We start from the raw sequence: 25,741 nt of genomic DNA on the forward strand, positions 1-25,741 counted from the left end.
GGCGGTGTCTGTGGGGGGGGGGGGGGGGGGGGCGCAGAGAAAAGGGAAAAATGCCAGGTGTTCCACAGCACTGGAAAGGGACTCAGCAATTGTAATTGATTTGTACAGAGAACTAGTAGTCTGGAAAACCCTCAGACTGTATTTTTCATTTTCAGAAGCTTAGTATTTTGTTGAAGTGTATTGGCTTTGTGTGGCAAGGTTTTGGTAGTGGGGGGCGGGGTTACAGGGGTGGCTTCTGTAAGAAGCTGCTGGCTCTGTTGGACATGGGGGAAGCTTCCAATACCAGCCAGCTCTAAGACGGACCCACCGCCGGCCAAGGCCAAGCCAATCAGCGATAGTGGTAACGCCTCTGTGATAACATTAAGAAGGAAAAAAAGTTGCAGGACAGAGAGAAATGGCAGCTGGAGAGAGGAGTGAGAACATGTAAGAGAAACAACCCTGCGGACACCAAGCTCGTGTAGAAGGAGAGGGAGGAGATGCTCCAGACGCCAGAGCAGAGATTCCCCTGCAGCCCGTGGTGAAGACCATGGTGAGGCAGGCTGTCCCCCTGCAGTCCATGGAGGCCCACGGTGGAGCAGATCTCCAGCTGCAGCCCAGGGAGGACCCCGCACCGGAGCAGGTGGGTGCCCGAGGGAGGCTGTGACCCCGTGGGAAGCCTGCGCTGGAGCAGGCTCCTGGCAGGACCTGTGGATCTGTGGAGAGAGGAGCCCACGGAGCAGGTTTTCTGGCAGGACTTGCGACCCTGTGGGGGACCCACGCTGGAGCAGTGTGCTCCTGAAGGACTGCATGCCGTGGAAGGAACCCATGCTGGAGCAGTTCATGAAGAACTGCAGCCCGTGGGAAGGACCCACGTTGGAGAAGTTTGTGGAGGACTGTCTCCCGTGGGAGGGAACCCATGCTGGAGCAGGGGAAGAGCGTGATGAGTCCTGCCCCTGAGGAGGATGAAGCAGCAGAAATAACGTGTGACGAACTGACCGTAAACCACATTCCCTGTCCCCCTGCGCTGCTGGGGGGGTAGGTAGAGAATCCAGGAGTGAAGTTGTGCCTGAGAAGAAGGGAGGGGTGGAGGGAAGGTGTTCTGAGATTTGGTTTTATTTCTCATTACCCTACTCTGGTTGATTGGTAATAAATTGAGTTCATTTTCCCCAAGTTGAGTTTGTTTTGCCTGTGATGGTAATTGGTGAGTGATCTCTCCTGTCCTTATCTCAACCCACAAGCCCTTTGTTATATCTTCTCTCCCCTGTCCAGCTGAGGAGGGGGGAGTGATGGAACGGCTTTGGTGGGCACCTGGCATTCAGCCAGGGTCAACCCGCCACATGAAGATACCGTCTTTCAAAGGGGCAAGGTTGGAGATCCCCTCCCTAAGGCATAGAACTTTTTTTTGAAGGAAGGGAGTTCATAGTGTTTGCTGCGTTTTGACAATGTCTGTGTGGTGATACTGGCATTTGTAGGTCTAATAAAAATAAATATGTTCTTTTTTTTCCCTGCATATGTAAGTTTCCTGGGAAAACAGTATGCAAAATTACAGGGCAATAAAAAGAAAGAAACAGAGGCATGAGGAAACAGGTGACTTTTCAGTCAGGGCTGGAAGAAACATAAATACTGCTTTTTGTAGAGCAGTACTTTTTCAGTCAAAGCAAAAGTGATTTACTTGGCTTATGCCATGAGTAAATAATAACCATAGTAACCATATCCACTCTTTTTGCCCCTACAGCCTCACCACACCTAATTCATCAGTAGTTATTTTAAATAGTTGTAATGTTAGTCAGGCTTGACAGCATCTGCAGGCTTTTCTGGCAGAACTTTCACCATTAAATTGCTAGTATTAATCATAAAACTCATACGGCTGCCTATTTCTACTTGTTACATTTTGATAATATTGAAGCTTAGATCATTTTCAGTGCTAATAATAAGAATATTTAATAGTAATGTGTAATCAAGGTATTACTAATTTTGCGTCATTGGTATGGGTGCTTGCCACAGGAAGGGGAGCAATTGTGAGTATGAATATGCTATCTTAGATGAATATCAAAGGAAGTCAATATGTATGAAAAACATAGAAAAGGAAATACAATTATGTTACTTGATTTTTCTTCTTTGTAGGTTTTCAGAGGATTATTTATCTTCTCTGGGGAAAACGATTGGTAAGTGAAGTGTTCGGATTTCGGAAATGGGTTGTTGCGCAGGATTTTTAGAAATCTCCTAGAAGGAGAAATACTAAAGAAGACAAGATGGAGAAAGGTAAACGATTGCATTGCATACCTAAATGCTGTCTGTTTTTATATGCTTCTGTTTGCTCAGGCAGCTGGCTACTGTAATGCATACAAAAATGAGTTTGAGTCCTTGGTTTAATATTTCTAGGTTAGGAGTTCATTTTTATTGTCAGGTGTTTGTGTTTGTGTCAAAAATGTAGTTCCTAACATGGTCAGAAAGTGGTGCAAACTAGAAAATCAGTGCACAGAGATGATGCAGCTAAGCATCATTTGCAGAGCAATTAAAGATCACAAGAAGTCAATGTAATTTCCTGTGATATTTTTAAAGGCACCATGTCAAGCCCGTCCTTATGTCAGCATTTATTCTTTTGGTAATGTTTTACAAATATAATAGAACTACAAAATTTTAACATATGACAGAATAAAAGAAGAGTGTTTGTGTAGCTTGGCTGAGATATGATTGAAAAGAATCTGTTACATCGAGAAATGTTTGAAGGAAATGGAGGAGAGTGCTCTGAGGTGTTCAGCTTGGCCTGAAAGCCGAAATTAAGAAAATGCTTTCACAAAATAGCAGATTAATGTTTTTTTTCAGTAAAGTGTATACTATTTGACCAGAAAACTCTCAAAAACAATCTTGTACCTCATCCATTGCTTTGAATGTTTAGATGGCAGTGCACAAAGAGTGGAGAAAATGATCTAAAAATAGATCCTACTGTCACAAGGGAAAATATGGCAGATGATGTATCCTGTCTATAGTGTTTGGTGTAGCTCATAATATCTTTTATCCTTTTAAAACTACCCTTTAGAAAGCTAGTTAGGCATCTGTATTAAAGTTTATACCTTGACAACAAGATTATTGAAATTATTTTAAAAAATGGAACAACTTTGAATACATGAACATTCATGTCAAGAAAGTAGAAAAGGTTTTGGAGGCAACCCATGCTGTTATTTTTCCTCTGCTGTCTGTACTCCGTCCCAGGATGAAAATATGCTCAGCTACGCACTTGCCTATCTCATTGCAGGTAACCTTGTGCGAGTTGTACCGCATGGACTGTTGGTGTTCTTCCCGTCATATCCTGTCATGGATAAGAGCCTGGAATATTGGAAAGTATGTTAATTGCTCTGCCTTTTATTAGGTGGTTTAGTTACACACCTCAGGCAGATTGTAGTTATGCTATCTAACCATGGTGATTAAAAATTCTTTGTTAATAAGTAAATTATAAAATCTGTGAAGTAAAAACCCAGGTCAGGCTTCTTTTATTTTGACCACAATACTCTGAAATGCAGCACTGCAGAAACCAAACCCAAAAGAATCTTAATACATTATCTCATTTGATCTGATCTCAGAGTTCATTTAATTTCACCAGACTTCTCTTTATTCAACCTCCAAATTATAGTTGGTCTCAGTGTTCCAACTCTTTGGGGGGGGAACCCCAATATGAGCATTTCTCTTTATTTTTAATTTGTAACTGTTGCAGCTTAACTTTTGTAACTGCTATGCTCATGACTTGAGTGTCCCTCATGAGACTTGGTAGAACAGTTCTGTTTTAAATGCTCCTCCTCCTTAAAAGTGAGTGCTGGGACAGAGGTATCATACTGCAGAGTGGGTCTCTGGGAGGTGGATGTTGGGAACTTGCAAGTCAGAAAGAAAAGAAATGGATCTCCTGTCTGCATAATGTCTGAGTTGCACCAACTGCAAGGAATCGCTGTTAGTGTTGTTAGGATTATATGTTTCTGCTTCCATCTCTTCCCCTGTTTGGCAAGAGAGGAACAGACTGTGTTAGGGAAGTCTGTGTGACCACTCCTGAGCACTTCCTTTCTTGTGGGCACTTCTGGTATGTGCTTACTTTCACGTGGCCATTTCTGATATGTTCATTATCTGTTTAACAGGAGCATGATTTTGCTAAAAGAATAGAAGAAGTGAAGCCAATGTTTGTGGAACCCAGGAACAAAGGAAGCTTTGCAGAGGTTGATTATTTGCATTACAGACCTGTAACATTTTCAGAAACTGGTTTTTATGTTTAAATACCTTCTCTAAGATGTGTTTGGGTGTGAAACACCCCAATTTTATCCTAGGATAAAATTAAAACTCTCAGTGCTTCTTTGAAGTATAGTTCTTCTGTGCATCCTTCCTTTACTCTTTTGGCTGGTTGTGTGGGGTACAGTCTTCATTTGAAATACAGTGATGTAGCAGTGGCTAACATACGTACGGACTGCGTAATCAAGATGGTAGAAAGCTGTCGCTTCAGTAGTCAGCATCTTTTAATGTTCCGTGGGATGTTTTCTCCCAGCTTCTTGTGCTTTGGGTGTTAAGGAATTGTGCAGTGTCATCTTGTTTATTTATAACTGCTCTGTTTGCTTCTTAGAGTAAATAATATCCTTGAACTGCTTTCCTGGTTTCCCTATTTTATTCCAGGATCTGAAGAAACACAGGGCAGTCCATGTTTTACCTTCTCATCAGAAGTATCTGATATTACTTTTGTGCTTACCCAGATGCATTCTCGATTTCAGAGTAATGTGAAGATTTTGCTAAGCAAACTGCTTCTCACATTTGCAGTTAGTAAAACTAAAGAAAATTACACTAAGCCAAATTAATCACATTATAGATCTTGGTGTACAAGTCAAATTTAGCTAGTACAGCTTTCTACTTATGCAAATGCAAAGGATAATACCATTCCCGTTCTTGCTTAAACTAGTTTATCTTTCAGGTAATGGATGCCTACTATGATAAAATTGTCTGTCCTAAGTCCAACGGAGCTGCTTTTTTGGCAGTATGTCGGGGGAAGGTAATGTAACTGAGAATTTGTTTCATCTGAGATCAGGTTATATAGTTGATGGAAAAAACATCGTTCTGGATTTCAGTACATTTCTGTTATCTGGCTGTAATTATATGTGGAAAAAACCCATGAGAAGTAGGATGCCCTAAAGTCTTTTCAGAATTATGTCAGGTTTACATATGCCTCAATCCTGTTTTTATTAAAGGGATACATCTTTGAGTTCGTTGAAGGGGATGAGCATCATACTTATATTTCCTGCTAGCTGCTCACTGAAAACTCAACCCATTAGATGAGAACAACTGTTTTTGAGGAGAACTAAAGAGAAACGTTTGTAATCAAGCATGTTAGAACACCACTGCTGAAAACCAAAACTATTCCTTACCTTTAAAAAATTTACATTAACTTCAGGTCCTCTGGACACATTTGATGGCCTTTCATTTACATTTTCCAGTGCTGATAAGTTGATGTATGATTATCAGTGTAAATATTTGCAAAATCGTAAAATCACTTTTGCTGCTGCTTACTGCGTACCAAGAGAAGATTCAACTTCTTTTGAACCTTCAGTCCCAGTCTCCAAAGTGGCTGTTGGATCAGTGAAGAAAAGATGTAGTTCTTTTTTGGGTGGGACTCTCAGCTGAATATGCCTGTCCTTCCAACAATAGTGTATTACCCCAAGAGGAGTAGAGTCTGTGGAGAGATCATGGTTTGCAGTAACATGCAGTTGAAGGATAGACTGTTCAGTTTGTTGTAGTCACAGGTTTAATAGTATGACTGCAAAATTAAAAATATTTGAGAAGATAAACCAAGAGAGTCATGTTGTCAAAAGCTCTAAAACTAGCTCTCTTCTCAGCCATCACTTCAAGATTCCCTCCCAGGTTGTTGCTCAGCTTTTACATTGGCAGTAGGTTCTAGCAAGCTTTTTGTGTTCTCTGTTCCCTGAAAGAAACCTAAAAAACCAGTCCTTTTTATGAAGAGGAGATTCTGTCCCAGTTGCTCTAGTTCTTTTGCTAGCTGTATCTAGGTCTGGGGTGTCTTTAAAAGTTCATGGGAATTTTCTTTCCTGTTTTGGGCGGGTGAAAGGCAGGCTTGTTTTGGTGGTTTTATCTAAGGTTGGTCTTTTCAGGTTCTTAGGAGCCTGAGGAATTTCCTTTGTGCCCAAGATAAAATGTGCATAAATACAACTATATGATTGCTAGCTCCAGATGGATTACAGTGCAAGCTGTGATAGCTTAAGCTAGCGCTGCCACTAAAAGCAGAGTAGAGTTGGTCATTCTATCCACCCATCCATCCCTGATGTTATATTCCATCACAGCTGCTTGTGTGGCACGGTAAATGAGATTGAAGAATTGATTCAGCTGAAAAACAAACCAACTTTTTTTAGCCTCCGACCCCAATTATTTTTCAGTCTGTTCAACTCTCTGATTTTGTTCATTTCACAAAGTGATTTGCCAGCACAGCATGGGACATGACCATGTACAGGGGGCATAAGTGACAAATACTTGAGTGGAAGTAAGCAGTGTAGCTGGTGAATATGACACTATGATTCTGAGCAGATTCCTGATAGCTTTCCGTTATTGCTTTGAAATGATTCTATTGACTTTTAATGTCAGATAAGGTTTGCTGTGTTCTTATCACGTTTCGTTAACAATTCAGGGTATGGAAGGTTTAAACAGAGGTATTGACTGACTTTTAAGGTATCTTCTGAATACAGATGTTCTGCTTATCCAGGAATAAGACGTGCATTAATGGCATTGGCTAAGGAATGCTTTGTCCAGGACCTCCTAGAGGAAAAAGCTAAGTTTAAAGTCCTGGTAATAAAAGCAACAAATCTAGTTGAAACTGTTCATTACATATTCATAAACTACGCTTGGCTAGGGATTTAATTTAATGGCGAAAAAAGGCCAATAACTGCTGAATTGCTCTGAATTGTCACTTCGAATCCTGTTGATAATGGAAAAAACTATCTCTTCAGGCCAGTGAAGGCTTGGACTTTGCAGACATAAATGGACGAGGAGTCATCATTACTGGGCTTCCGTTTCCTCCTCGTATGGAGCCCAGAGTTGTTTTAAAGATGCAGTTCCTGGATGAAATGAGAAGAAGTGGTGCAGGTGCACAGGTAATGCTGGACAACTTTTCACTGTTGGGTGTTTGCAGGTTTGTGTTATTGTTTCTCCCTCTTGTCTCTGTGGATTTTGGCTTTTGTTACCCTTCCAGCCTCATGGGACCATGAATATGAAAAAGTCAAACAACCTTGGGAGTTTGTCACAAATACAGCCACCTTTTCCTTTTAATAATGTTAAGGTTCCAAATTTGTCTCCAGTGACATGTCCTCAATCAAATAGAGGCTCAAAAAATGGTATAATTAAAGTTTCAGTCAAAATCTTTGTAGGCATTATCCATCTGTCTTTTGAAGGGAATTATTTCATCCAGAGAGAGGATGGGCAGGAAGAATTGCCTGTGCTGGCTGGTTTGGGGATTTTTGTTTTGGTGGTTTGGGGGGGCAGGTGTTGTTTGGTTTTGGGGGTTTGTTTTGCTTTGTGTTGTTTGGGTTTTTTCTGCTGCTTCAGGCATGAGAATGAGTGGCATTATAAATTCAGTTTATTGTTCTGCAGGATAGCTGTTAGGTCTTAAATAATATGGTGAGTCTGTTGTACTACCAAAGCTGTCAGTGCATCATACACTAAATAGCTCCTCAAGTTGGGTATTACTACTTGAGTTTTCTGTGCACCATAAGTCAGGTGTGACGTTTGAGTCAACCTATATTTGGTTTTCCTAGGCTTTTAGAGATTTGTCGGTAGATCTTGTTGGATACATTTTTTTTATTTATTTCTTTAGAAAGAAATAGTGACTTTACAGCACGGTGATTACATTTTACCTGGTAAGTAATGTTGATTGTTCCTCCCACCTATTGCAGTATTTATCTGGACGTGAGTGGTACAGTCAGCAAGCTTCCCGGGCTGTTAATCAGGCGATCGGCAGGGTCATCAGACATCGCCAAGACTATGGTGCTATCTTCCTGTGTGACCACAGGTAAAACCTTGGTTCTGGAACATAAACATACATCAACATCTTTATATCCCAACATGGGTATTGGTATTTTGTATATAAATGTACTGATATTACTGTTTGGGGAAAGCTACAGTTCATAAGTAATTAAATTATTTTATATAACAGGTTATATAAATACTGCACTACTTTAAGAAAGTAACTAGATTGTTATCTTCTGCTCCCAAAATGTACTGTCTGGGAGCTGCAGAAAGAGATTAATGGTATTAATGCAAAATAAGCTAATTTGCTGAATTCATGTTTGTAATGGTACTGGAAATTATGTGATAATAACTTATGGGTTTGCATTTTCTCCATCTCTCATTTGAGAAGGCAGTCACAAGCACTGCAATTTTTTGAGAGGAGGGGGATGAAAATGAGGAAAGATTATATTACTGAAAAAATATAATCTAAATTAATATCATATGTTAATATTGCATTAATATCCAGTAATATAACATTAATTAATATAATATGTATATAATAGGCAATAAGAGTTTAATTGATAGCCTTCAATGCTGAGGCTCAACTGGGGACAGTGAGCGCATCACAGTTCAGTACTACTGTTACTGTTGCACATTTAAAGATTTTATTGATGAAAGATGGGAATTGGCTGATTGCATGGTACATGGTATCAACAAAGCCCTTTTCTCCTGAGTGAAGACATCGCCCTGTTATATTTACTGCACTGTTTCAATCTTTTGTTGTCTTGCTGCTCCTCCCTTGTCATTTTGGACCCTGATCTAGCATTTGTTTAATTCATTTAGGCCAAGCTGGCAAATAATTCTCTCCTTTTCCAATCCTACACAGGTTCACAACGAGTGATGTAAGAGGCAAGCTGCCTTCATGGGTCCGTCCTTACGTGAATGTTTATGACAACTTTGGGCATGCAGTCCGAAGTGTCTCTGTCTTCTTTCGTGTTGCTCAAGAAATTGTAAGTGGTTTTAAAAAACAAACAAAAAAAACCCAACAAATTTTCTTGATAGTATTGGAAACTGGAAATACTAAGCCAGTTGAGAGATGTGACGCAGTCACTTGTCACTTCCACACATTGGCAGCTTTACAGGAAAGGAGATACACCTCGTCTTTCTTGAAGAGCGAGCTGGGAGAGGATGTGTTTTCATGCTGGGCGACTCATTAGGTTAGGTCACAAAAATAACTTCCTCTTCTGGTTCCTTCTAAATAAACACAGTTTTCATTGGATGGTGTGCAAATACAGGAACTAATGTCAGAAGCAAAAAGCTTTCTACCTCACCCTCAGGGGGAGGGTATATGTGTGGAAGAATCAGTCAAACCCTTAAATTTAAATCAAAGCTGACCGGTACAAAGAGTAAGACAAACCCATCAGTTATTACAGTTCATCGGTGGGTCATCTGTACTAATATGGCTTCCCTTTTAGCATTAAGAAGCTCTTTTTCTCAGTAGTAGTTCCTTGATTTAAATAGTAATATTGTAAAAAGACTTCTAATTGACTGGAGAAAGTCGTAAGAAGAAATGGGCTGGAAGCCAGCATGAGGAGTTCTTTGTCCCCAAAATAGAGGTTAAGATTAAAATAAACAAAATTTCACATGCCAGCTTGGCTGACTTCCTGGAAGATGCTTTAGCCAAATACAAGTTGTTCAAAATATTAAGTTACAGATGGATAATACTGGATGACATGATGAGCTTTTCTGATCATAAATGAGAGTTTCATGGTGAATAAGAATCACAACCCAATGTGCTTTGCCAGAATGCGCTATGTTGCAGGGATAGTGTTAGGAAGCAATTGTTCTTTAGCAGGGTCATGACCTTTTTTTTGTTAAACAGGTCAATGCTAAGCCTGCTCTCTACATTTCATCTGTCTGTGTCACTTCCTAGTTATTGGGTCCTTTTTTCAAAAGCACATAAAGCCAGAATGCATTAACAATATTGCCTCGGGGGTTATTTGGGAAAAAGGAGATGTCTTTGGGTTGTTGCTGAGATTTTTGGTTGCAAAGGAAGTGGAGTGGAAGAGTAGCTTTTGCCTACTAACATTTTGCAAACTGCTTGCAGATGCCCCCACCCCTGCCACAATGCCGTTCTGGCTCTGCTGGTTCCCTAAGTGAAAACGATACAGTACCATCTACTTCATCTGAGCAGATCCACTCCCTGAAAAAAGCCAAAAACTTGGATGACCATGTTCCCAGTTTGAAGAGGAAAAGAAAAGGTAGGTTTGGGTCCTCGCAGATAAACTTTTTTTTTTTTAAGCTGAACCAAAAAAGGAGGAGCAAGAGACTAGAAACTGGAATGGGAGAGAAAGCAAGGAGAGCTCAAAGACCGATGTAAAAGTCTGATCAGAAGGGACATAGCTCAGCAGTAGAAAGTGGGGGAACCTGTTGCAACTATAGAGCAAAGAGGCAGATGGGGCCTGAAAGTGTCCTGCAGAACAGGAGGCATTTGGTGGAATATCGTAGGTAGCTTAAAAAGTAAGAACTGAGTCTGTTTCTGAGTAGCACTGACTTTCATATGTCCTTCTTCCATCCTGTTGTATAAATGACTCTTACACAGTAGTCTGACTAAGAAAATAGAAAGAGGGCATTGACCTTGGAACAAAACAGCATTTTAAATTTTGTGGTTAGCTAATGCCAAAGAATAAAGTATTTCTCATGTCAGATATTATTTCAGAATGTTCCATTCTAGATTGCTTGCTGTTTTGGAACAGAACAATGAAGTTGTGTTTAAAACTGTGGTTTCAAAACAGTTATGACTGAGCGTGTGGGTGATTTCACATTAGATCTAAGCCAATGTGACTGCAAGTTGTCGTTGAAAGGGATTACTTTGGCCACCACTTTTTCCTCCCTCAGTTTCCAACCGTGTGCTTATGCTCCTTCCCTTGATTTGAATCCATCTATTGTGCAGCTGCAGAGCAAGCAGAGCTTGCTGAACCAATTTACCTTTCATCCACATGACTGGTAGATCCATCTCAGGGATGGGCTGGAATGTGTGACTGGAAGTAAAGGGAAGAAGCTGCATTGCCTCTTCTGATACAGATTTTCAATTGCATTGCATCATCTGTAACATCAAACTGCACATATAATCATAGTTTTGGCTAAAGAGTTTCTTGTACTGACTTTTTAATTTATAGCGTAATATACTTCCATTCTTCTCAAGTAACTTTTCTTAGTAACTGACTGTTGAAGTGATTTCACAAAGTAGTGGAAATATATTTTGAAGAGAACACCTTTTAGAAGTAGCAAACTGATACTAATTTAACACTACCTACAGCTCTAAATTCTTATATGTAAAACCAAATATACCTGGATCCTGATTAGTGAGAATATGCATTCTTGGGACCTGAGGGTGACTGTCATATAGGTATTGATACTGTGAGAAATGTAGGCTTTAAAAAAAGAAAAACTTGTCCTGTTTAAAAATAATAAATCATATTTCATGCCAGAATCTCTTAAAAACAGGAACTCAATTTTTTGGGAAATCCATAAAGCTAAAGTAGTTAGACAGACAACCATTGCAGTAAGACCTTTCTTTTCCATTGATCCTAAGCCATTTGGAGGTTAAATGTGACCACCACTTAAGGAAAAGTTTGAGAGAAGTCCACCACGTTATGGAACACATGCTTGAGCAATTTTGGGAGTGATTAACCAAAGCAGTCTTCTTACTAAGTCATATAATGCAATTTTGCAAGATGTGGAAGATGAAATAAACCAGTACATCTTTGTGGATTGCTGTGTAAGATTCTGAGGTATTACTAAGTTAAAGAAAATGCAAGAGATATGTGTAATGTTAATTTGTCATTTGTATTATGCTGTGATGCCAGTAAATGGAGATGGAGCATCCAGCCTGTGCATGGAATATGAACAAGAGCTCATCTCACCTAGAAGACAATGTGTTGGGCTCTTGGATGCATTGGAGCGCAATGAGAAGAGCAGCGAAGATGCAGAGGAGGAAAGTGACTTGTCGGGAGAGGAAAAGGTAATGGCAATGGTGTAGCAAAATACTTGCTCATAAGTAAAAATTGCAGGCTCAAAAGCAAAGTAAGTTTGGCATTGATTTAAGAGTACCAGTTCAACTGTCTTTCAAGAAAAACTTAACTGTAGTTGGCACTGGTAACTGCAAGTTCTCACAGTTAAGCTTGATCAAAGGGTTTTCTTGCCACATTCAACTAGATGACCAACAGGTACGTGCCTGTACTGTGTTCTGTAGCTGCTGACCGTGCAGATTCCTGGAAGTTAATAGTGCTCTCTGGAGAGCAAAGAGCTCTCAAAGAAGAGGTTCCTCCTGGGTGGAATCTGTCAGCACTTGGTATGTGACCAGCTATTGAATTAAAAAAAGGGTGGGAGGAGGGCTTATGAATTAAAAATTGCACTTTCAGGTGAAAATCTTTGATTTGCTTCAGAGAGTGAATATTAATATTGCAGACTTGCAGAATATTTTATCTGAATCAAAAATCCACTACTGTATTAAGATCAACAAAGCTCCTTCTGTGCTGCTCGCTTTCTTTCCTTTTGGATTGGTATTTTTAATACATCAGTGATTAGGCTGTGTTCTTCTTGCTTTCCCAAAATCCCTGTTCGCAGTTGTTGGCGGGGTAGCTCCCTTACCTGGCTACCATCAGCAGGAATGTTAAACTCCTGGCTTGCAGACTCAGTTTGGCTGGTAACTAAGTGTGTGGACTCCAAGAATGCCTGTTGCAACATACCTAAGCAGCTGGCTTAGGGGAAGAATGCCTAAGGGAAAGCGTGAAGGTGTAAGGAGTATCTGGGAAATATCCAAGGAGGCCTAAGGGAGATGGCTGGAGGCATGTACAAAACAGAGGGAGTGTACAAACTTGGAGAAATGAACAAGGATAGGGAATATTTAACTTGTGTGCAGCTGATTGAGAAATTGGCTCCATCACCCATGGGCCATCATGTCATAGATACCAGAACTTATTCTTTGGAAAGCCTGGCACATCTCCAGGGACTCGGTAACTCAGCTGCAGTATCTTGTTAACACAGCTGCACTTCTTTTAGCGTAGTTCTGCATCTCCTTAAGTCAGAGAAGTTGGTGGTCCTAATGGCTTGGCAGTGAGTCAGCTTGTGTCCGCTTTCTATATTTGGTATTTACTAATCATCTGTGGCTTGCAGAGAACTGTGCGGTCATCATGTGCTGCACCTAAATTGATGACCTCTGGCACCAGAGACGTGCGGAGTGTAGTCCTGAGACATGCAGTGCCTCTGAGGGAGCCAGCTTTCACTCTGAGTCTAGCACAGAGCTGATTTTAATAAGCACTGAATTTGGACTGATAATGGGGTTGACGTGCTTTCATATCTTTCTTCCCCATCCATCATAGTATCTGTGTTACCATTTTTTCTTTCATCAAGGTTATACTGTACCCTTGTTCCCTAAATAATGGAAATTTAGCTGCTGTCATTCTGAAACAATTTGCTTGGGGTGAAAAAGAAGAAAAGAAGCCTTTGTTATCTCAAAATACAAGAAATAGTCTCTCAATCGATTTAAAGAATAATTTGACAGTTCCCCTTAATCAGTTTTCCTTGTGAGATATGCCTTATGGAAACTTGTCTTTCAGAAGCCTTGTTTCTTCTGGATCATGCTATTCAAGGTGGTGCCCTTACATAGTCCAGGATTAAGAAAATGTTTTTGTTCATTTTTCTGACTTATGGCATGTATCATAAATGTTTGACTTGCTGCTTGTATTCCAATTCTTCGTTCTGTTGCATGATGCTTAAATAAAATACATTTAAATGTGCATTTAAATCATGGTCAGGCTTTTCTGGAATTCAGTATTCTTGCAGTGTTATGAGTGCACTGAAGGTTGTATTTCTGAGTATCAGCAGCCGACTTTACAAACTGGCGAATCTGAGGTTATTGGGTTAGGGTTTTGTTTATTTTTAGTGTTGTTGTTTTAGTTGTATTTAGTTAAATTTGACTCTCAAGCTTCGTGATCTGAATAGACATATTTAGAAGTCACAGTGGAATATATAGGGGTACTGTTATGTTTCACTGGTTCCTCTCACAAATCAACAACACTATTCTGTAAATGCACTGATAGTCACACACTTGCTATGAAATTCTCTTATTGACCAAGAGCAAAGAAATAAATCACTTCACATACCTGCTTTCTCAATAGGTATGTAGAAACCAACTGGCAATGTGGGGCTATCTCACAGTTTTTTCTGTTACTTAGGTGATTGTTTTTAATGTGGTTGATACTGGCTTGATCTAATATTGGTGACTCTGCTATTAAGCAGTTCCACTCTTCTTGCTTATGCCTGCTCACTTGTCTTTTGGAGCTTTGTATATACCAATATTCCCAGTCACTGCAGTACAAGCGCAATTCTTTGTTACTGGGAATGGGAGAGGCTAAAGAGTTTGTCAAGCCACAAGTGTTTCTGCTACTGTCTCATCCTACCTGCCCGGATATTTTCTACAAGACTGCCTAAGCTTCCTTTCTCAGTAACCCAAAAAAGCCTGATATAGGTTTTCTTCAGAAGAGAAGTACTTCCAGCCAGGAAAGTGAAGGGGCACGTGAGGCATCAGTTACAGGTATGTGTACACTCCTAGTGCTACCCTGAAACAGTTAGCTGTAAGTCCAGCTTTGCTTAATCGGGAATCTGCACCCTCCAGACTAATTTTGTCTTTAATTTCCTCTGTTTTGGTCTCTTCTGAATTGGCCACTAAGTGATTGCCTTCTAGAAACATGTATGTGTCCCAGGCTCTGTTGCAATAATTTAGGTTGACTTCTTTCACTTTCTTGAATGGTGTCACAAACTGGGTTAACAAGCTTTACTACTGGAAATGGCTAAACTAAATGGACAGTAACTTTGAAAAGCATTTTTTTAACTTTTCTTCTTTTCTTTTAATCTTCACAGGCACAATGTCTGTCAACACTTTCCCTTCAGTACGAGAAGAGGTTAACAGATGAGCAGAAAGGAGGAAGGAAGAAAATAAAGCTAGTCAGCAGTACAGTATGTTTTTTCATGTGTTTGTGCCATCCCTTTGATCTGTAGACTGCCTTAATTTGAATTGGAAATTTCCAGGCAGACAGACAACTGATGCCAGAACAATTATGTTTGTTTCTCCACATTATAAATATTTGTCAGTGCACATCTGAAATCTATTTCTGTCACACTCTTTCTCAAATCTAGACATCACAGACCCAATCAAGCACATGTCCAGGTAGGGCTAGTAGGTGAAAAGAATTGTTTTCTGGCATTGACTACCTTGTGAACATCTTCTCTGATTGACCAGGTGTGGTAGGTTGGTTTCGTTTGTTTTTGGTTTTTTTTATTAGAATAGAATGGAATAGTTCAGTTGGAAGGGACCTACAACAATCATCTAGTCTAGCCACTGGTAGAGCCTCAAATGGTATAACTGACCGGTTTTGTTTGGGTAAATGATCACATCCTAACACCACATGCGGTGCGTCGTTGTTGTGTGTTATGTTTGCAGTTCTACATTTTTGTTTTGCCCTGTCTCCAAACTCAGTTAGCTCATTATGCAGCTAGTTGCTTGAGTCGTGATAAATTCATGAGAATCCCCTGGATGATTGTGTGTGCCAGTAGTCGTCCAAGGTACTGTCCTAACTGGGTGCTGTCTGTCAGACTTCCAGTCACCTAGCAAACAAAACTGATAAAAGTAGTAACAGATCCTGAAGCCAATAATATCTAAGGTGTGAGGAAGGGAGCAGGTTCATTGCAGAAAGTTGTGTTTGCAATTTGTTGCTATCTGATATCATGATGAGTCAGCCTAGCCTTCAAGGTTTGGAGTAAATGCTCTCTCTCTTCTTAAGTCTTCTCCTAAGAAGAGAATTGTGCAATGAGACTTGGCTCCCTTCTCTAGGAATATTTCTCTGAAGCAGTCAGTTTTCAGAATGTGAATAGCATTGTTCTTCTGTGAGGGAATGAATGCTCACAGACGTTAGAGGGATTAATGTTTTGGAAATAGATATGTTTGTTCTGTGGTACTGAAGCTGAGGGGTTTTTTTTTGAGGGGGGGGGGAGTGGAAACAGCATGTGGATACATGGGTGACTACCATAATTGCAAGAGACAGTAACCTGTTAGTTGAAAGCATTCATTGTTCTGTGTGCTGATGGAATTGTAAATATATTGTTTCTATCTGAATTCACATGAGAGTAACTCCTCAAGTCATACTGTTTACTGAAAAGTCCTCCTGTCTTTGCAGCAAGCTGATAAGAAAGCAGACCTGACAGAGCCAAAGAAGGCCCGAGCTACATTGTACATCGCAACGGTGAAGGACACCCTAAGCCAACAGAACTATGATCTCTTCTCTAAGGCTCTTCAGCACTACAAGAAGACAGACGACTTCCATGCTATGTTATCCCAAATGAGTGCTCTCTTTATAGAGGATGAAAAAAAGCATATCTTGTTACGAGGTATGATGACTTCCCTAGTATATTTATATGACATGACCTTTGTCTTTTTTTTAAGAGACTTCAGTATTTCAGAGGTAAGTGGTTTAGATTTGAAGTACAGATCAATCAGGATGATAATCATGAACATTCATCACTCTATATCCCAGATCACACAGAAAATCTTCTCAATCTAATTATCATATGTTAGTTTGCATCTTGACAGGCCTGAAAAAAAATCACATTCCATGGAAGCTCGTGTTATTTTAAACTTTGCCTAAAAGTAGTATAGCTTATTTCCTGTGATCTAGGAGGTAAGATCAAGAGTGTGGTTGTGTGAGTTGGATAGATGCATTCATAAGCGTTCAGTGTTAAAGCAGTAAATAAGTAGACAGAATATCTAGAGAAATTATCTATTTAAATAATGCTGAGTATAAAGCAAGTGATCTGAGCAAGCATGGATATTTACTGGTTTAGTTTGTATTTTCTTGGCTTTTAAGAACTGCATTGACAGGAACTGGACTCCCACCAACACCTCTTCTAGTTTAACAGTGTTTTCTCTGTGAATTTAATTTCCTTCTCAACTTGTGAGCAAATGGGCAGATTTTTCTGTGACTTCTTTCATCTACTAAAATAAAAAACATAGTTATGCATCTTGTAAATTGTTTAAAGTTAAGGAATGGGAAGCTCAGTATGACCACTTAGTACTAATAGTAGCCACAGTCTGTTTCCCAATTTGCTGCTCTTACTATATATATAAATAAGAAAATATTTGATTGCCAAATTAAGGCCTAAGTCTAGTTTTCAAAAGTGGCAGGCACCTGAAACCTGAAGTTCATTTGATGTTTAGGCTTTTGGTTGGGAAGCTTTTTATGGTAAGTAAGATGAGGTGAAAAATTAACAGTATGTCAGTTATTCAACGTATCGGCCTAGCAGATACTTTGACCCCACAGTTTATGACCTTTTGCTGTAAGTACCTGTTTCACCAAGAGGTAAGCTATTTCATATTTACAGTGAAAAATTACAGTTATTGCCTGCCAGTAATAATATTGCTGGAAGTTTGCATGATAGCTGACCTTTGTGTAACTTGTAAGTGTGCTTATTGTATAAATATTAGATAAGGACACTTGGATTTTAAGTTATTTAGCTGCACTTTTTTATCTTCATGTTACCTAACCTAGAAGTCCTGCCATTGTAGGTTTCTGTGGCATTTATTACCTGTTGTGGACTGATTTTAATTTTTTTTTCTTTTTTTCCCCTCTTCCCTCTGTCTAATAAAAGAATTTTACCAGTTTGTTCGACCTCAACATAAAAAACAGTTTGATGAAGCATGTTGCAATCTGACTGGAGTGGGCTGTGGCTACAAACCTGAGCACAGCCTCCTGCGGGAAGAGAGAGAGATACTAGCCAAGAAAATAGGTGAGGAGCTTGTTTCAGCACTCTGCAGGCAGTTGTATGGTTTGATGGACATTACCCAATTGTGGAGCAAGATGCATCTAATGTAGAAATGCAAGGATGGAAGGCAATTTAATTTAATCAATATTGAGCTAAGTCTCCGCTCTGCGTGATCCTCTTGCCTGCCTTCCTGTGAGCATATGCAGATGCCTGAGCATTAGTCACTGCGTAGTTAGTAATGATGCCATTTTATTTCAAAAGGGGATTTTACAGATCTTTTTAAATCATGAATCTAGTCTGTGGATTTTAAAACTTTGTGTCCTCTTTGCTACCCACATAGTGCCACCAGAATTATGAATAGAGGGTAATCATGTCCTCGGAGAGCTTGTGAAATCTTTGAAACCCTGGAACAATAAAGTACTAAAAACAGTGGTGTGTTAGCTCATCCCCTCTTATCAGAGAAATACATCTACAACTTCTGGTGTTTTCAGCATAGAATGGCATGCTTTGAAATGCACCATTCTATGTTCATTCTTCTCTAAGTTCACTGTTAACGGACTGGTTTGATTTAACAGAAGAAAAACGGAGTCAGCAGAAAACTGCATTCTCAAAGGACTCGTGTGCTCAGCTAAACCCTGGCCTCCACTTGAACCAGGGAGGATCCCACTTGACAGCAGGTCTGAATAGTGCAGGTACCCTTCATGTTAAATTAAAACACAGTCCCATGGTAATACGTGTTGTTTTATTTCATCACTGACTGTAAATTCTGGTGGGAACCAATGATTTTTGTGTTCATCTAGCACAGCGGCTCACTATCTGTAGGTAGGATTGATGGTAATTCAGAATTTTCAGCAAGCATTGTACAAAACAAAACACAGAAGCCAATAAATTAAATCAAGGTGGATATGAAAGAAACCAACTAAAGCCAGAAGTCTGCACTAGAGACTGAGCTGGCATACGTCAGTGAGGGAAAGGGTGAGTTGAGCACAAGACTGCTCGGCTTCCTGTTTGTCCAGGGCTCATGAAAGAGAGCCATTTAAGGAATGCCATTTTAGATTAGGTCAATATGAATCCAGGTGCGAAGAAGAAAACAGTTCCTGTTGTGTTATTAGTAATGTGGACACTCCTCATGTGGATAGTCTTTTTTTTTTTCTGCAGAAACAGACCCTCAAACATATTCTCACAATTGCACGTAATCTCTGTATGCATCCCTCTAATCTCATACTGTCCAGTATTTATCTTTGAAGTCAAAGGCTCAGTTATCATTTGATTAAAGATCTTCCTGAGAACAGCTGGGAATTTTTTTGTGTTTCTCACAAGGAAATGAGTAGGATAGTTGGACAGCTTAGAAGTCTTTAGAGGGTAAAGAATAGTCAAAGGCTAATACTTTCTTTAAAAAAAAAAAAAAAAAAAAAGCCGATGCTTCCTGGAAGGCTTTAAAAGCTTTTCATATATGAAGCCACATTATTTCTTTTGATTTGTTTTCCTGTTTTGTTTTGTATTTTAAGAACATTTGAACAGAATAGAATCTTTGGTGATTATTTTGTCCTGAGGTCCGTGAGATTGATTTTTGCAGAAACTTTTTTCCACTAAAAGTTATTGAGAAAATAATAGTAATAAATGCATGTATTATTTCTGTTGCTCACTCCTTAAGTAGAGTATGCTCCTGTGAAAGTGTCAGAAAGCTGTATGATATGCAGTAAAAGACACTGATTATAAAATTCACACCCAAGTTTTTTCTCTGTCGGGAAATTGAACTAAGCCCATCTTTTAAAACTTAATTATTTTCTTTAACTTCTTTTAAAGTTTTTAGTAGAGAATAAAGATCTAAATACCAAAAGATGTGGCTGGTTAATTTAAATCAGTTTCTTATCATATACTTCATCCGTATTTGCATGCCTACAAGATCCACATGAGAACTTTTTCCTCTAAAATGTATCACAAATCAAAGACTGACATTTTGAATGGAAGTTCACTTGGAGTTTAGCAGGATGTTCATAGCTGCTCCTACGTTGCTGTTGTGCTCCTACGTTGCTGTTGTGCTCTCCCGTGTGTTGTTTCAGGTTAGGGGTTTTTTTTGACATTGTTTTCCTGTTGGGAAACACACACACACACACGGACACCTTTTCTCCTCTTACTAATAAGGGGTGAGAAATCTATTCTTTAAAACTGCTCTCAACTGTTTACTTGCCCACATGTCAGGCCAGCAGGGTTGGTTAAGCCATCTGTTTAAAATGCTTCTACTCCTTCAGTATATCACAAAACCTGATTTATTGCTGACCTCCATGCAGTGTCTTCTGTGTCGCCTTTTTCTCATTCCCTAGTGACTGACACTTTTCTCCATTTAAAAGATCAAAAAAGCCTCCAGAAGATGCTAAAAGTGATCCTGAGAATTAATTTGCTCCATTGCCATTTCCAGGTGCAGGTCTTGGCTCTGCCCAAGACCATGCCAGAGGGAGGTGTGTGGCTGTGCGGGCAGTGTTGGCTTTACCACTTTGAAGTAGTCCAGGAACCCCCCTTCTGAATGAAAAGAGAAGTTGATACAAAGGAGTGACCTGTTTGTTCCTCCCCAAGCCCTGCTCACGTGCATTCTTTGTCTCTCAGGGCACAATGCCAGTCGAGCTCCAAGGAAAGATGTTGAAAAAGCTTCAAGCTCTAGGAGAGATCACCACCAGGTCCTCAGGACTACCTATCTCAACGATGTGAAAAGGGCTTTGAACAAAAGCACTTACAGCCGTTTCTATGAAGCATTGTTAGCTTACAAGAAGACAGATAACTATGATGCTATGATATCAGTGATAGCAGCCCTCACCACTGAGAGGCCAGAAGACTTTCATCTCTTGCAAAGTAAGGGGGTTTTTTTGTTGTTATTTAATCACTTTAATTTAGTTGAAAAGAAGATGTAGGTGCTGTGATCTTGTGTGAGCAATAACCTTTCACTGGTCATTAGTTTGCAAATTCTCCACTTCTAGGACAAACTTTTAGCATGGGTAAACTTCACATCTCCCATCTTTTGGTTTAGCAGACCAGAAAAATGGAGCAGCAGGAAAGCTATGTTAAATTAATGTCATTCAGAGATCTCTGTTCAGTTAGAAATTGTTCGTTAAAAATATTAGATAAGACCTCAGTAATTCCAGTCCTAACCTTCAGTCAAGCTAACTTCAGTCAAATGGCTTAATTACCTTTTTTTTCTCCTCAATTACTACAAGTGATTGCTCTTTAGAACACACAGTGCTGACTATTGAACTGACTCAATTTTTTTCTCATGAGCATTGATTGCTGCACTGGTGCTAAGCTCTTGGATCACTTCCAGGTTTTGGGATAAGCAGTCACACTTTTGATTCACTGTTCTTCTACAGAGCTTTACCTGGGAATAGTTATGGAACTGTGTCATAATTCAGTATCCTTATCATTCATAATAATCTTCTAGAAATTTCAAGCTGATACTTATGTTCTCAGAATTGGTTTGGTTTGGTTTTTTCCTTTCATGGGTTTAATGACGGAAGGATTTAGGAAGCTACAGGTTTTCAAAATTTGAAATCAGGCTTTATTGTTTTTAAAAAAAAAAAAAAGAGGAGGGGGGATTATATGCTTGTCTTGATCACCTTGATGGAGCCATCTTTTCCTGTGCTATGTAGCACCTCAATTTCATCTTCTGTGTCTCTGGTGTGAACTCCTCCACAGGAAATGATGCATACAGTGTATGCTGGGAAATGCTGATGTAGTTTCATTTGTTGTCTTTAGGAAATAACAGTAACTATTCCATTGACCTTGAATAAACGTCACAGTCTCCAAATTTTTAGAAAATAGGGTGGTTTTTTTGTGGTGTATTAACTAGTCAGATTAGTCTTGACACAGTGAAGAGTGGGAGGGAAATGAACTGTGTGGCACCATGAGTCATAATCTCCCCCTGAGCATTCTTTACCACAGACAGAGAGTCAGTATCTTTACTGAGCAAAAGTTTTGATCTCAGAGGACTTTGTGGTAGAATTGTCCATGCTTGGCAGTAAGTCATAATTGGGATTTTTTAGAATTTCTGTATATGTGTTGTGAATCCTTGTCAATCAAACAGTAAAAAGAAATGTCCTTTTTGAGAAAGTCTTTTCAGATACTGTGTATGTACCTGATTTCAGTAGATCAGTTGTCAGGTGAAGGGCTGGATCAGATATTTATGCTTAGCTGTAGAGAACAGAAGATTTTTGAGGTAAGTTGAGATTATTTTCAATACTAACTACTCATCTGTCTTCTGGCAAGGAAAACCCCATAATCGTAAAATCAATAAAAACATCAAGTGTTCCACCAACCTGAAAATACTCTGAGCAATATGGCTGATATTGTTCAGCTTCCAAAGAATTTATCCCCGCCAAAGCAAGGAGTCTTCCATGGTCAGGCATTTATTTTCCTATGCGTTTGACTGTATTTTCTTTTGGACAGGGTTTTACATGTTTGTGCGCCCTCATCACAAAGAGCAGTTCAAACAGATGTGTAAAGATTTGACTGGAATGGTCTGTGGCGAGGGAGAGAAGCAACTGCAACAGCAGGTGCAAGGTGAAGGGAGCCCTCTGAGTTTGGAGAGCTGGGGCACTAAAGGAGAAGACAGCCACGTACAAGGTTGGGAAGGAACATTTGTCTGAAGTTTAGAATCTTCTTTATTATTATGATGGGTGGTGTCCAGCTGCCTTAGCTGTGGGCTAGGGCCTCCCTGCACTGGGAGTGTAAAGGAAGATCAAAGCAATTGGCCATGTCCAAATTGCGTTAAAAAAACAAAATAGGTGTAAGATAGAAGGCAATGTGAGATGGGGCAGTGCAAGGAAACAAGACAACAATTTGTTATAATGCCATCTTCTTTAAACTGTGAAGTGCGTTATGGGTGAAGGGAGAATTTTTGTATCTAAGTGGTGTGGGAGCAGGAATGGATTGAGATTGCTCTGTCTAGGAAGAATTTCCACAGAACTATTTCAATATAAAGAGTCGCTTTCGGTAATAATGCATGTGTTAGTATCAGAAACTTCTGTTACCAAGCAGCATGACATAAAAAAATAGTTATTCAACTTATGTTTTTCTTCTTAGACAATGAGAACTTACTGAACTTACTGCTAATTGTGTTTTGTGGAGTCTGTGTATTGTATTCTGCACTATAGTGTTTTGTATGCTGGTGTGACTTTTTTGTTTGGTTGGGTTTTTTTTTAATAATCAGATGCAGCCACTTCTAAGGGTGAGGCACCAGAAAAAATTCAGAGGAAGATTTCCTCCTTCTACTTTAACCAGAAAAGCAAACTTGAATTGCCAGAGACCAAAGTATCAAAAGAAACCAGTAACATTAGAGCACCCACAGGCTCTGGAGCTGTGCCTATCTTTCCACTGGAGATGGAGCCAGAGTGTGGTAGGTATAGGTGAGATTTTTGGATGTAATTCTCTAATATTCTGGAATAAAGATACATTATAGAAATGAGAATTATGCTGATGGTCTATTAAATGATGACTGGTTCATGCCTGTATTTGCTAAGGTGCAATAATGATTGTTGTGGCTTGCTAAATAGAATTGTACTTTCTGCCACTTGCATATGTTCTCTCAAAGTACTTCACTGTCTTTATCACAATGGTATAATAGTTTCCTGAGAACTTACAGACTTTTCTCAACAACTTCCTTGTAAAACAAGGATGTAACCCCAGTTTCTGAATGGGGACCTGCAGCACCAAAAGACTTGAGTGAGGTCATGTGAAAGAAATAATGTAACAGGGCCAGGTACTGCACTGTTAAGGTAGTTTGTAAAGCTCGTGGTTGTTTTCTGGACTGCACTGGAAACATGTATGCATGAGAATTTCACACGTCGTTATTGGAATTTAGTCATGTCTTCCCTCTCTTTCTTTCTCCCCCTCTCCCTGCCCCTGTTCTAGGAAGATTCCAGTGCTCTAACTGCAAATCTGAGGATGATGTGCCTTTTAAATGTCCATTATGTGACTTCACTTGCTGCAAAACATGCTGGGAACAGTTCTTAAAGGTTATCTTGTTTACTGGTTTCAGTTTTTCCTGAAACTGCTGGTGAATTTTTTAATGCTTTTCAGGAGAACCATGTGGGTAGCCCTGGAAACAGAATTCCTTTGTTTACAGGGAGAACACCCAAATCCTGATGGAAGATTTACCACTTATTTCATTAATTACCACATTCTGCAATGTGATTGGAGGCAGACCTCTGCCTTATGCTGTGGTTTTTACACCTTTGCATCTTCTTCTGAGCTGCCTCCACATGTTTTCCTGTCTAGAGCTACACAGGCAACAAGCTGTGGAGTCATCTTGAAAAATGTTTGGGTTTGTTTTCTTTTTACATCTGAACCTTTATTTTAATTTTTTTTCTTGCTTAGTTTCATATTTTTCCCTATCTAAAAACCTACTGTAAAGCACTATCATGAGATGAGACAAATCAGGAAGAGGCTGCTTAGGGAAGTAGTTGAATCACCGTCCCTGGAGGTATTTAAGACAAGTTCACGTGGCGCTTAGGGCCATGGTGTGATAGTCTGACAAATTATAGTCAATGTCTCAAACATTCATTAAAGAACTGACACATGGTTTAGTGGTGGACTTGGTAGTGGTAGGTTAATTGTTGGACTCTATGATCTTAAGGGTCTTTTTCCAACCTAAACGATTCTGTGAATCTGTGACTCTAAATTTATGCTCAAATATCTCTTGTGTTATCCTGTCCTTTGGTTTTCCTGGATGAGTAAATTGGTGGTTGAAATTCTTTAGGTAAGAGGATGTAACTGATCCCACAGTGCATGTATTTGGTAGCATCTTGCCCAACATTTGATTCGGCAGCCAGGTATTAATAATCTGTGACCCTGGGTATGGAAGTCTAATACAAGAGTGGAGTGATTTCTAAACATTCATAAGTGATGAAGAAGGCTACTAATCAATGGAGCTCAGGAACCTATAAAAACAGTACAGAAGGAAAAGAAATTTCTTCAACCTGTGAATCTATAAGCAAGTACAAAATAATCAGTCATTCTGAGTTCCAGAGAAAGGTCTTTTTCTCCAGAAGAAGACACTGAATTATATCAGCTAAGTGTCAAAAATAAACAGTATACGAACATCCAAATAAAATACAGTGACCAAGACAGACTTGGTCCAAGAGAAATATAGAATAATGTCCAGACTGATCTTTTTAGACATGTATCTCCTAGAGGGAATTCAGAATAGCTGTTCGACTAAATTTCATCCTCAGTGTGCTATGCCATATTTCTTTAAAAATGTTAAAATCCAGAAGTATTGGATTATAAGGAATATATGAAAGAAAGTACAAGAAAGCCAAAGGAAGGCATCTCAGGTTTGCTGCAGATTGGGCAGTCAAACCAATTGCCGTGAATAGGCATTACCACTGAATACTCAATTTTTCCTTTTATGACAAAGTATACGGGGATGAACCTCTGACAGTTGGCATACTCCACTTCAGAAAAGACTCTAGGAAAGTCATGACAAGAATTTTACTAGCATGTGTTTATAATCTCTGCTGCTTGAGACTTAAGTTGATGAAGGAACAGAAGGAGCTCTCTGGGGATTTTTTTTGGTTAGGCAAGCATTTATTATCCCACAGGGAGATTCTGTTTTCTCAGCTCATAAATTTTCATCTTTTAAGTGTCTGGGGAAGAACTCTCTCCTTTTGCCAGTAACATGTAACTTTTAAGCTGATGAAACAACAATTATGAATCCACAAAATTAGAACTGTTGTATATTGAGCAATTTTACAGCCCTGTTCTGTGGTTTTTGTCTTGAAATTGGTAATTCTGAGGTCTGGTTTTCTCCTTAATCCCCAAGTTAATGTGCATTTTCATGGCCCATAGATAAATCACAGAACTTGCTCAGTCTAGATCTTTTTTTAATCACTCCTTTATCTGATTGCACATCTCTTAGACTGGGGATTAAAATAGTCTGATCTACTAGATTAGACTGTATTTCAGATTCAGGTAC

At 39.4% G+C, this 25,741-nt stretch overlaps 1 protein-coding gene across 3 annotated transcripts in view; it reads left to right on the forward strand.

Moving 5' to 3' along the window:
* RTEL1 (regulator of telomere elongation helicase 1) overlaps positions 1-25,741 on the forward strand; it is a 51,883-nt gene that overhangs the window by 22,214 nt on the left and 3,928 nt on the right. For 2 of the 3 annotated variants that reach the window (XM_010569452.1, XM_010569451.1), the window contains exons 19-34: positions 2,104-2,144; positions 3,236-3,321; positions 4,104-4,181; positions 4,922-4,999; positions 6,963-7,106; positions 7,905-8,020; positions 8,846-8,969; positions 10,067-10,220; positions 11,829-11,983; positions 14,884-14,979; positions 16,197-16,407; positions 17,665-17,802; positions 18,354-18,455; positions 20,383-20,625; positions 22,213-22,389; positions 22,976-23,161. In XM_010569452.1, coding sequence (XP_010567754.1) covers positions 2,104-2,144; positions 3,236-3,321; positions 4,104-4,181; positions 4,922-4,999; positions 6,963-7,106; positions 7,905-8,020; positions 8,846-8,969; positions 10,067-10,220; positions 11,829-11,983; positions 14,884-14,979; positions 16,197-16,407; positions 17,665-17,802; positions 18,354-18,455; positions 20,383-20,625; positions 22,213-22,389; positions 22,976-23,161 — 2,129 coding nt within the window. Of the gene's footprint in view, positions 1-2,103; positions 2,145-3,235; positions 3,322-4,103; positions 4,182-4,921; positions 5,000-6,962; positions 7,107-7,904; positions 8,021-8,845; positions 8,970-10,066; positions 10,221-11,828; positions 11,984-14,883; positions 14,980-16,196; positions 16,408-17,664; positions 17,803-18,353; positions 18,456-20,382; positions 20,626-22,212; positions 22,390-22,975; positions 23,162-25,741 lie in introns of those variants that run through there. The other variant, XM_010569453.1, reaches the window with a different exon arrangement.

The sequence above is a fragment of the Haliaeetus leucocephalus genome, unplaced genomic scaffold (assembly GCF_000737465.1).
Source record: "Haliaeetus leucocephalus isolate CR32 unplaced genomic scaffold, Haliaeetus_leucocephalus-4.0 Scaffold273, whole genome shotgun sequence".
NCBI classification, from domain to species: Eukaryota; Metazoa; Chordata; class Aves; order Accipitriformes; family Accipitridae; genus Haliaeetus; species Haliaeetus leucocephalus.